The following is a 12884-nucleotide window of genomic DNA, read 5'->3' as shown; positions in this document are numbered from 1 at the left end:
GTATGGAAGGCATTTGCCTGTTCTCACTGAATTCTCGCCACCTCTCTGGAAAAACCATCAAGCACTTGATTTTCCAAAGACCAAACATCTCAACTTTTTTTTTTTTGTTTTGTTTTGTTTATGAGCCACACCTGACAGCACTCAGGGCTTACTCCTGGCTCTATGCTCAGAAATCGCTCCTGGCAGGCTCAGGAAACCATATGGGATGCCAGGGATTGAATCTAAGCCTGTCCCAGGTTATCAGCATGCAAGGCAAATGCTCTATTGCTGTGCTATCACTCTGGCCCCTAAACATCTTAACTCCAAGGAGGAAGCATAAGCAAGCCATGTACATGTCTGAATCAGGATTTGAACTGAGAGAGATGCTCTAACTTGTGGGTGGGCAGGATTGCCTTGGGATCAACCATCGCTGTCATGAGGGTGGGTGCTGGAGGAGATGGTTCTTGAAGAAGCTAATGGACCAATCTAGCCATGACAATGAAAGAGAAGGAAAGAAGGCTGGTATCAGTGATATAGAGATGACTTACTCTGACATCCTGCCACTTCTTAGTCCACTCTGGTCACTGAACTCAGGTCCTTTCTGTTCCCTTCTCTTCTATATCTCTATTTCCCTGTGGATCAAAACCGGGCATGCAGAGTGGTGGATGACGTGGTTACCTAAATACTACCCTGGGGTGAGGGAATGTTTGGGGACTGACTGCTAAAAGACTGAAGGAACATACCATGTTTTTCACCCTATAAGATGCACATGGCCATAAGACGCACGTAGTTTTTAGATAAGGAAAAAAGAAAAAGTAATGGGCTGGAGAGATAGCACAGTGGTAGGGTGTTTGCCTTGCATGCAGCTGACCCAGGATGGACAGTGGTTCTATTTCCGGCATCCCATAGGGCCCCAGATGCCAGGAACAATTTCTGAGCACAGAGTCAGAAGTAACTCCTGAGCATTGCTGGGTGTGACCCAAAGTTACACACAAAAATTTTTTTAAAGCAAATGGTGTACTAAAATATTTAATAAACTATCATAGAATATTATTTCATCTATGTTAAGTGAGCAATAGCAGTCACAGTGATATTAAGAATCATTATGACTGTCTCTCCTCCCCTGCACTCAGAATTCAGCTCCAGGCGGCATTCGCTCCATAAGATGCACTTTTGGGGGGAGAAGTGCCCAGCTATTCTCAGTGAACAGCTCAGAGAACTTTATTATAGATTTTGGTTTTTTCTTGGGGGGCCACACCCAGCAGCACTCAGAAATTGCTCCTGGCAGGCTTGGAGGACCATATGGGATGCCTGAATTTGAACCACCGTCCTTCTGCATGCAAGGCAAACACCTTACCTCCATGCTATCTCTCCGGCTCCCATTATGGATGGTTGTCCTTGCCTTCTTGAATACTGGTTCCTACGGCATGTTGAAAAGGAGATAAAGGAATTATTTTGTATTCTTGGACTCAAGGCTCCACTCATCAAGAAAACAACCTTCATATACCCTTTATGCACTGGACAATATAGCATTAATATATATATCAAAACTTAAAAAATTGGTAAAACAATGACAAGGGCCAGAAAGATAGTATAATGAGTAAGGCCTATACTTATGCATGTAGCCTACTTGGATTTGATCCTAGGCACCATATATGGTTCCCCCCCCCCCCAACAAATCACCAGGAGTTATGCTTGAACACAAAGTCAGGAATGAGCCCTGAGCACAGTCAAGTGCTAATCAGAAGCAACAGGTTTGTGTGTGAGAGTGTTTGGAGGGTTTTTACACCAAAGGTGTTCAGGGGTTATTTCTGGTTCTGTGACCCCTGGAAGTGGGCAGGGGATTCTATGTAGAACTTTACTTCCTGTACTATCTTTCTGACTCATTAACCGACACACTTTGGAATACTTTTAGGAGCTATGACAAATTAGTCTCAGATTTGACATTTCAGGCTCAAAATATACCTGAAATCAACAAGCTTAATTTAAGATGAATCTGAATTGTCTGCCTACAATAAAATCCTCGTTCTTCTTGTAGAAGTTAGGCGAGAATAGAGCATATTATAGGTGACAAAGGAAAGGTTAATTGAGTCCCCAGAGTAAGCATCTCTCCGGTACATATACTCTTATTAAAATATGGTAAACTGAAAAAAATAGTTTTATATTTTTTTAGAAGGCTCTTCTAACTCTCATTAAACTAAATAACTGAAACCACGATGGCCAATTACTTAGATTTATCTTATGAGTGAACATGTTCAATGTCAAGGGACCTTGGAAGGTCATTGATGACATCGGATGACCACTTGGGATCCATTAAGATAGTGACAGTGTGGCAAGATCGATTGGCTCTAACGAGTACACAATCCAACAGAAATCCAAAAGCCAATGACAGAAGCCCAAGGTGGAAGAGCTTGTGATTCATTAGCCCCACCTTTAAGCGAGAAGACAATCACACAGATGACTGCCGTAGAGGTCTCGGTTGATCTATGCCTTCAGCACTCAGCCACCAGGCTGCGACTGCCAAGGAAAGTTAATGGGCACCAAGGTTTTGTGAGTAGACTGGCAGTATCTGGAACAAGAGAGGCAATTGTGCAGCCCTAAACTGCACTAATGGGCTCTCAGCCTGGGCATTTTGAGGAGGACTTTACGGCTTGAGAAAGCCCATTAGATCCTGTTGAGGAGCAAACGAGTTAGTGAAGGGCTTTGAGGAAGTCATCCAGGTGAGGCCAGCAAGCAGAGAGTGGAAGTTGAAGGGTTCAAATACAGAGGAGGGATAGGGTCACATAATGGCATATTTCCAAGTTTCAGAATTTTCTTCACACCCAAAGCGATGGAGAGATCTAGCAAGTTCTCTGTTCTGGAGTTGTTCTAACTTAGGTACTTGGGTGGGGAAATTAGGGTTATAAGGTTGGTACAGGAAGAATAAGTGTGTATGGTGGGGGGGGGGATCAGTCACATCTTCCAACCTTCAAATTCTTTAATTCCCCTGACTCTGAGAATCCATGGATTTCTGAGTTTGGTATTTGATGCCTTACATAGGTTTCCACAGATTTTTTTTTTCTGTGTTAACGATGTGATCCCAAGGGCAGCAGCTGCTAAAGATATCTGTGTATTCATAGCCTCTTCCCAAAAGGGGTGTCAGCCCAAAAGATAACTGTGAATCAGGAACAAACTGTGCAAAGGGGGATCTGGAGAGAATGGCACAGGGGTATATACTATATGCTTAACTTGAATGTAGCTGACCCCTATTCAATTCCTGGAACTGCTTACAGTTCCCCACCCCACCCCCAAGTACCACCAGGGTTATTCCTGAGCACAGTTAAGAATAAACTCTGAGCATTGCACACCCAAAATGCAAGTGAGGATACATCGCAAGCTAAGTGTTCAGAGAAAGGGCTCATGAGGGTTTGGAGACAAGAGTTTGAACGTGTGTGTGTGTGTGTGTGTGTGTGTGTGTGTGTGTGTGTGTGTGCGCGCGCGCGCGCGCGCGCGCGAGCCTTAGACCCTATACATGAGTTTAGAAATGGTGAGTATACAGATGGGCCCCTTTTCCCTTGGAGAATATGGTGGCTTGGCTGGAAGGTCACAGCCACACGCGCACAGAAGCCTTATTTTAGAAAATCTATCCCTCCCTCTCTCTTCCACTGCAGAGCTTCCCTCTGGCTTCAGCTGCTGGTTCTCCAGCTTCTGCTCACATCCAAAGTGCAAGCTTACTAAAATACAGTAAACTGATTTAAAAAAAAAAAAAAGGCTCTTCCAATTCTCAGAAAACTAAATAACAGAAACCACAATGGCTAAGTACTTAGTTTTATCTTACAGGTGAACATGTTCAATGTCACAGGGCCTTGGAAGGTCATTGGTGACATCGGATGGCCACTTGGGATCTATTAAGATAGTGATAGTAGGGACCGGAGAGATAGCATGGAGGTAAGGCGTTTGCCTTTCATGCAGGAGGTCATCGGTTCGAATCCCGGTGCCCCATGTGGTCCCCCGTGCCTGCCAGGAGCAATTTCTGAGCCTGGAGCCAGGAATAACCCCTGAGTATTGCAGGGTGTGACCCAAAAACCAAAAAAAAAAAAAAAAAAAGATAGTGACAGTGTGATGAGTGACTCCACCACACCACACACCCCAATTCAGTGCTTCTAATGAGTGAGCCTAACCAAGAGGGCAAGGGTGTGTCATACAGGACTCCCTGTCCTGTATCTTTCTGACTGGTCTGGCCTTTTACCTTGCAGCTAAGCCCCTCTTCCCTCTGAGAAAGATCTCACTCTGACCTTCTGCATTTCAGGTGCTCCTGAAGATAAAAAAAAAAATCAGTCCCCACTTTTTTGGGGGGATTTTACAGTTCCCGATGCTGTTGCCACCTGCTCTCTTTTGTGTTTTTAATGAAGCTATGGGTAGACAGGATGGGATCCCAAAGGCAGAAACTCTCTTGCCCAAGGTCACAGTGAAGAAAAGAGCTAAAACCCAGAGTCTTTGGACCCATGTTCAAAAAGAGCACCATGGTCCAAGTGGTCTGAGAGGAGTATTCTGGTTTCTCTTTAGATCGCATAAATCTTTCACCTTTTACCAAATGGAAGAAAGGCACCTACTTGATCATTCACAATTCCCAGGGCTCCTGTGGGGTGACCCTGGCAGGTCATGAGATGGTCAGATGATCTCCTGAAAGGCCAGTTTGATCTAGAAATCTTTCCAAAGGTTTGGTCCAAATATATGTTATTTTGTTTTTTCATTTTTTTATCTTTATTTTTATTCATTTTTTGTTTGTTTGGGGGCCACACCCAGCAGTGCTCAGAGATTACTCCTGGTTCTTGCCTCAGAAATCACTCCTGGCAGTCTCAAGGGACCATATGGGATGCCGGGGATAGAACCCGGGTCTGTCCCAGGTTGGCTGCATGCAAGGCAAATGCCCTATCACTGTGCTATCTCTCTGGTTCCCTCTTTTCTTTTTTTAATCTTTATTTTTTGGGGCAGGGATATTTGGGCCATGCTTGGCAGAGGTCAGGGCTTACTCCTAGCTCTGCACTCAGGAATTACTCCTGGAAGCACACAGGGACACAATCTGGGGTTTTGAGGGATCAAACTCGGATCAGTTGCATGTAAGACAAGCACTTACTCACTGTGCCCTCTCTGGCCTGAACACATGTCTGTTTGGACTCAAGAGCCTCGATTTCCCCTCAGACTCTTTGCCCTAGACTCCATCTTGGTTGCTGAGCTCTTGGAAGAGGAGATACCTACCCTACCCTATTTGTTTTTTTAGCTGTTTGCAAAGTTGCTTGCCTCATCATGAGCAAAAAATACTGGATGTCTGAATTTAATCAAATGAAACTCCAAGCAAAGTTAATATAACCCTTTTTAATGATCCTGTGGCATGAATACCCTGTGTGGTTATTAGGAATAAGTGGTAAACATCTTCTATGAATGACTATAATTAGGAGTGCTTTCCCAGTCAAAGCAGTTTTTCTTTAAGTTCCACTCCTCTTCCTTTATTAGTTCAACAGTACTTAGATGGAATTGCTATGCAAAGTCTTCTTGTAGCATGAGCTGAGTTCCTTCATGCAGAGGAAGAGATGCTTGAATATCTGGGAAGCATACATTGTCTCGTTGCCTCATAAGAGCCCTTTGACTGAGGCTAGAGTGATAGCACAACAGGTAGAGCATTTGCGTTGCACACGACCAACCTGGAACAGACCAGGTTTGATTCCCGGCATCCTATATGGTCCTCTGAGCCTGCCAGGAGTTATTTCTGAGAGTAGAGCCAGGAGTAACCTCTAAATGCCACCAGATATGCCCTTCCCCCCAAAAAAAATTTAAAAAAGAGCCCTTTGACAATGTCTTCATTTTCTGTCCCTGAGGTTCTGCTGCAAAGCCAGCCCTCATTTCCTCATATCTTCTGCCCCATTTTCTGTTCTTGTGGAAGGGAAGCTCTGAACCACAATAACTGGAGCTGGAACAACAAGACAGCAGGTAGAGTGCTTGCCTTGCATGCGGCTGACCCACTTTGATTCCTAGCCCTCTATGTGACCCCTGAGCACTGTCACTATAGGAGTGATGCCTGACCAAAGAGTCAAGAATGAATCCTAAGCACCATTGGGTCTGGCCTGCAAAGCAAACAAAAACACCCTACTCTCTGACTCTGGGAGAGTTTGGGGGTGACTTCATTCAGACTTTATTCCTTTGGTGGGTAATCCCTGAACAATCAGTTGTCTGGATTGAGGGGAGCAGGCAAAGGAGGCTCTGTTTCTGGAGGGAAGAAAGATGTACCATTGTTTGTATCTTCTGTCTGGGAATCTGGGCATACTAGATACGATATGGGGTTAGGTGTGGCTTGTCCTTTTGGGGACCAGGTGGGGTGCTATCAGCCATATGGACCCTTGGAGTCCTTGGAGTCCTTGGAGATGTTCTGAGAAGCAGAACCAGAAGCCCTTTCTGGTTGTGGGGTGTCAGAGAGCATTGAAGTGGGTGGGGGCAGAAAGAGCCCTTCTAGGGAAGAGAATGGCAGTGCAGTGGTTGTGTCTGTACAAGAGAATCAATAGACAAAGGGCATGGATCCCGGAGAGGACTGGAGGCTTGGTATAGCCATACTCAAACCCAAAGCAGGCAATTGTGGGGGATAAAGGGGTGCAGGTGGAGACAAAATGCACCCTGGCACCTACCAGCAACCAGAGTGGACACTGTTGGGTCTTGTTTATCTTGGCTGGCTGACCCAGATGCCACCCCTTTCCTTCCATCCTCCTGCCTTTGACTTCCTGATGGAGCTGACACTTCCAAACATCCCTTCATTGCAGGAATTGGGACCCTAACCCGTTCCTTTTTGTGCCTCTGCAGGAAAATTGCAGATTATGATGAAGAAATCCTGCACCTCTATGAGGAGATGGAGCAGCAAATCAAAAGTGAAAAGGAACAATTTCTCCTGAAAGTAAGTGTCGGCTCCCAGGCTCAGTGCTCAGGGAAAGGCTGAAGAACATCATTCCCACGTTTGGCTCTGCCTTGAGAGCTCAGTGTCTCATTCTTGGCCTCTTGCTCTGCCTTAGTTATTTTTGTTCTGGGCTTTTCTTACTTTGAACCTGGGTTTTGGTTGACTTGATCTCTGTGGATTTGTCTTTCTCCTTCAACTAGTAGGTAAATGTTCCAAGAACAGGGCTTGGTTTCAACAAGAGTGTCCAAAGTATCTTTATTATGCTTGGATTAGGGTAGATGCTCAACAAACAATTGTGGGGTCAAATGAATAAATAAATGACACAGTTGGATATTGGCAGCTCCCTGGACCATGCAGTCAGTCCTTCCATGTAGACACATTCCTTCTCACCTTCCCCAGGAGTTCCTTAAGGAGACCTTCATTATGATCTGTTCTATGCTTTCCATACTTTCCCCTTTAATATCTAGAATATTTGTTTTGTTTTGTGTTGGTTTGGGGGGGCCAAACTCAGCGGTGCTCAGGGCTTATTCCTGAGCTTTAGGCTCCTGCCAGGGCTCAGGGAACAATATAGGATACAAAGGATCAAACTCAGGTCATCACATGCAAGGCAAGAACCGTGCCCACTGTACTATCTTTCTGGTACCTGATGTCTAGATCATTTTAGACCCAAGATAAACCCAAATTATGCTTCTTAGGAAATTGGGAGAAAGTTAAGCTATCATATCTCTAAATCTTGAATCAAATCTGACACTTCCTCAGCCTCCCATCTTCATCTGTCTTGGGTGGTTGGGCAGTAGAGATGCAGTCTTGGGCCAAGCTCAGCCAGGTCCTTTGAGGACCAGATTCATGATACCCAACTCCCAAGTAAGATCTTCCATTTTCTGATTCTCCACTGGCTGAGTTCTCAGTATTGGATCATACTGGATTATAGTGGAACAGTGTTGGATTATAGGTAGTTTGGGCAGATTATAAAACTACCCTAAACTGCATTGGCTTCTAGGTAACAAACATTTGGAGAGATAGTACATGCTGGAGCAAACATCCTGGAGAGATAGTACAGCAGAGAAAATGCTTGCCTGGAACACAGCCAGCCTTGTTTCTATCCCCAACACTGCAGATGGTCCCTCAATCCCCATCAGGAGTCATCCCTGAGCATCACTAGATGTGCACCCCCAACATGAAACCCAAACTTTCAGTTCTGACAGTTCCATAGATTAGACATATAGAAAGGGGGTCATGAACCCATGTGAGGTTACTGGTTGGCTTCCTTTAGGGTGCCAGCACTCATGTGTATTTGTACCCTCTCATGGCAGAAGTAGTAAGATGTCTGGGTCACTCTCCTTTATAAAGGCCCTACCACCTTTATGATCTACTCACCCTAAAGCTCACCCCTGACCCCATGTTCTGGGGATGAGATCAGCATATAAATTTGGGGGGATAGGGACCCTGAGACTATAAGAATAGAGGTGGGTTTCCACATGCCTTCAGGTAAGGACATTGCCATCTCATGTCCTCAAAGTCACCATCGTGTATGCACCATCACAAAAGGAGGTTTTCTTTTCTTTTTTTTCTTTCTTTTTTTAGTTTTTGGGTCACATCCAGTGGCACTCAAGGGCTACTCCTGGCTCTATGCTCAGAAATCGCCCCTGGCAGGCTCAAGGGACCATATGGGATGCTGGGATTCAAACCACAGTCCTTCTGCAAGCAAGGCAAATACCTCACCGCTGTGCTAACTCTCCGGCCCCACAAAAGGAGGTTTTCTTAGGGAAAAGAATACGGGTGTATAGGGGGTGCAGACCAGTACTGCCAGAATGCACAACATCCCTAAGGCTTGCTCTATCTGACTGCAAACCTGCAGAGCAAAGGGTCAGGCTTTGGGGGACACATAAACTGAGCCCTGAGCCCTGGTCTTTTGACTCTGAAGAGGGACAATTGTCCTTGTTTATTATTGATCTCAGGCTGTGTGTTAAGATCACATCCTATGATGTCTTTTCTGCATTATGTTTTGGGGTCCTTAGGCTATATTCCCAGGAGTGGTATTTTTGGGTTATATGAAAGTTCAATTTCTAGGTTTTTAAGGACAGTACTTATTATTTTCCCAAAAGACTGCCCCAAGTCAGAATTCCAACCAGCAGTGAATGAACGTGTCTTTCTTCCCACATCCACACCAGCAATAGTTGCTTTTGTGTTTCTTGATATGTACCAGTCTATGGTGTGAAGTGATATCTCATTATAGTTTTTATTTGGCATCTCCCTGATGATTAATGATGTGGAACAGAGGCCTCTGAACCTCTGGGACAGCGTGTGCCTCTTGCTTGGAGCTATGTACAGTTCTCCACTGGGGTACCCGCAAAGTTGTCCCCTGGGCACTCACACAGTTCACCCCTCTGGTTCCTGCATAGGGTTGGCTCCTCATGTGTCTTTTAGATATCTGTATCTCTTCTTTGAGGAAATATCTGTTCATCTCTTCCCCCCAGTTTTTGATGGGGTTATTAAAAAATAAGAGGATACCAAAAAAAGGAAAACGAATTGATATTGTAACTCTTTAGAAATAATAATAATAGGGCTGGAGTCATGCACTGCAGTAGGGTGTTTGCTTTGTACATGGCCAAACCAGAACAACCCCAGTTCAAACCCCGACATCCCATATGGTCCCCCAAGCCTTTCAGGAGCAATTTCTGAGTGCAGAATAACCAGGAGTAACCCCTAAATGCAGCCAGGTGTGACCCAAAAACGAAAATAATAATAATAATAATAATAATAATAATAATAATAATAATAATAATAATAATAATAATAATAATAATAACAATAAAGTTCATGCCAGCCCTCAGCCCTGATAATAATTGGTATCACTGGGTCATATTAAAGCTCAGGTTTTAGTGTTTTGTTTGTTTGTTTGGTTGGTTGGCTGGGTTTATTTGGGCCACACCTGGTGACACTCAGAGGTTACTCCTGGCAATGCACTCAGAAATCACTCCTGGCTTGGGGGACCATATGGCTCGCCAGGGGATTGAACCATGGTTTGTCCTACGCTAGTGCGGGCAAGGCAGATGCCTTACTGCTTGCGCCACTGCTCTCACCTCATCAGTTTTTAAGTGTTTTTGAGGAATTTCCATATTTGTTTTCTAAAAAGGCTAGACCAGTCTATAGTCCCACCAGCAGGACACCACTTCTGTTTTGAAGGAGCCATGCATGTACCTTAGCCATGGTCACACTCTGGAGAAAGCTTGAGGGAGCAACAGCCACTGTTGAGCAGACCCAGGGGACAGAAATCATCTTCATCTGGGGTGCCCCTAACCTCACATGCCCCCTCTTTCTGGCTTGGCAGGACACAGAGCGGTTCCAGGCCCGCAGTCAGGAGCTGGAGCAGAAGCTGCAGTCCAAGGAGCAGGAATTGGAGCAGCTGGTGCAGAAGCAGAAGAGGGTAGGTCCTGGGCATGGGGAGGTCTCCGAGCTTCTGGGACAGCGTGTGCCTCTTGCTTGGAGTTATGCACAGTTCTCTTCTGATGTACCCACAAAGTTGTCCCCAAGGCACCCACATAGTTCACCCCTCCCGTTCCTGCACAGGGCTGGTTCCTCAAGTTGGATGAGATTTTTCTCTTCAGCTGAATGTGGGCCTGTGCCCAGGTGAAGACTGTCATCTGCATTTGTGACTATTCCCTGCACTCTGTAGGATCTGGGTGCAGACCCCCGGCACTCTTCTAAGGTCCCCAAGCCTCCAGGAGGCAGGCTGGATCAGTCCTGTGTGGATCAGAACCCCATTTGCACTTCCCTGTACCCTGTAGTTTTTGAGAAAGTTCTGGAAGGAATCCAGCCCTGGCCAGACTCAATCACAGTTGCGGTGAGATGGGGAGAGCTATTTTCAGCCACACATTAAGATCTGCTGGTACATAATCCATTCCCAGGCCAGAAATGACCTCCTTGGCTAGGTCCAACACCCCAACTTCCAGATTTGCTTTTTCTCTTGCTTCTGCAGCAAGATGGTTTCAGCTCAGAAAACCACCAGCTATTTCCCACTCCCACCCCCACCTCCGAGCCCTGGTACCTGGCTTCTCCTGGCTCTTTCCTCTGGCTCCCCGTTAATGTGCTGAGTTCTTGCCAATTAGATTTATTCCTCCAATGAATGATTGTCACTCGACTTAATTACGGCTTGCTTGCCTGATTACCCAAGTGCCTCTTGAGCCTCGCTGAGTTCCCTCTTGTGGCTCCTCCTCCCCTCCCTGGCCCCTGTTGTCAGAATTGATTCTCCTCATTTTGCCTGGGTCTGAGGCTTCCTCTGGTGAGATTGGCCCAGGCACTGTAGAACCCACACTAAACAGCCATGAAAAAAATGAAACCCCTGTGAGGAGCCAGGATTTTTTGTGAGTTTAGGGACCTGGTTTGACTAGTCGCTAAAACTTTCCAGAAGCCAGAGCCATAAAACCATGACTGACCCGGGTTCTATCTTCATCACCCCAAGCCCTGCCATAAGTGATCCCTGAGCACAGAGCCAGGAGTAGTCCCTGAGTACTGCCAGATGTGGCTCCCAAACCCCAATATAGATAAACATAACATAGATGAAATAAAACCCCAACATAGATAAACATAAACATAGATAAAATAAAACTTCCCAGGGTTCACAGAGAAGGTTACTCTGGGTAAGAGGAATTTTGTTTTCTTTTCTGTTCAGGGATGGGGAGGGTTTCCAAACTCCGAGGACTCGGGGGTTACTGTAAGGGATATTTGTCCAGCTAGAGCAGAGGGTTCAATGTGAGATTTCGGGATGCAGACTACTGTGGTCTGCAGTGCTGGGGATCACCAGGGCCACTTTCAAGGGCCTGAGGGGTCTTCAAGGCTGCCGGGAATTTTTTTTTTTTTTTTGTGGGAGTAGGGTATGTGGTACCAAAATTTGAACTCAGGTTCCAGTGCATGCTTCCCTGCCTGCTGAACCTGGTCCTTTTCCCATAGAAGACAGTTTGATGAAACATTTCACTGCTGTTTGCCTAGGAGCTAGGAAAAGAAAAGGGCTTGGGGGCCACATAAATAGTATAGTGGGTAGGACACTTATCTGGCATCCTGATGATGTCAGTTTAATTTAAGACATCCCATGTGGTCCTCTGAGAACCACCAAGAGTGATCTCTGAGCATAGAGCCAGGAATAGCCTCTGAGCCCTACTGGGTATGGCCCAACTCTTACCTTACTACCACCAAAAAACAAGAAAAGTAAAAGGCTGGGGCCAGTAAGGTGGCGCTAGAGGTAAGGTGTCTGCCTTGCAAGCGCTAGCCAAGGGAGGACCGCAGTTCATTCCCCCGGTGTCCCATATGGTCCCCCCAAGCCAGGAGCAATTTCTGAGCGCTTAGCCAGGAGTAACCCCTGAGCATCAAACAGGTGTGGCCCGAAAAAGAAAAAGAAAAGTAAAAGGCTTAGAAAATATAAAGGATTTGGATTAGATCTCTAGTCCAAATGGACCAAAATGATTATTTTCCTGATTGGAATGCAAGGCACAGACACCTTTTCATTACCTTTTCTTCCCTCCTAGTCTTTTTTAATTTTTTCTTCTGGTTTTTCCTTCTGGTGATACTAAGGGTTTACTCGTGGCTCTTTGCTCAAGGGTCACTCCTAGTGGGGTTTAGGGGACTATATGAGGTTTCATATTAAACTTGGGTGGCTAGGGCCAGAAAAATAGCACAGTGGTAAAGCATTTGCCTTGCACACAGCCAACCCAGGATGGACCAGGTTTGATTCCCAGCATCCCATATGGTCCCCCAAGCCAGAGTAAGTGCAGAGCCTGAGCGCTGCTGGTGTGGCCCCAAAACACAAAAAAACTAATTAAATAAATGATAAATAAATAAACCTGGATGGCTGGGTGCAAGGCAAATTCCCTACTCACTGTATTATCTCTGCCTTTCACTGTCCTGATCTGATGGTGAAGTTTCCCTGGAGTCATCCATGATCCCTTGGGGACTAGGGAGAGACCCTGATAAGGAGTAGGACAAAAAGAGC

General features: G+C 45.7%; 1 protein-coding gene across 1 annotated transcript in view; it reads left to right on the top strand.

The window, feature by feature from the left end:
• CRACR2A (calcium release activated channel regulator 2A) overlaps window positions 1-12884 on the top strand; it is a 77616-nt gene that overhangs the window by 18498 nt on the left and 46234 nt on the right. The window contains exons 5-6 of the mRNA XM_049772481.1: window positions 6808-6898; window positions 10230-10325. Of these exons, the coding sequence (XP_049628438.1) occupies window positions 6808-6898; window positions 10230-10325 (187 nt within the window). The remainder of the gene's footprint in view (window positions 1-6807; window positions 6899-10229; window positions 10326-12884) is intronic.

Source organism: Suncus etruscus, chromosome 4 (assembly GCF_024139225.1).
Source record: "Suncus etruscus isolate mSunEtr1 chromosome 4, mSunEtr1.pri.cur, whole genome shotgun sequence".
NCBI classification, from domain to species: Eukaryota; Metazoa; Chordata; class Mammalia; order Eulipotyphla; family Soricidae; genus Suncus; species Suncus etruscus.
The sequence above is the reverse complement of the archived record's forward strand: the minus strand, read 5'-3'. Positions and strand labels throughout refer to the sequence as shown.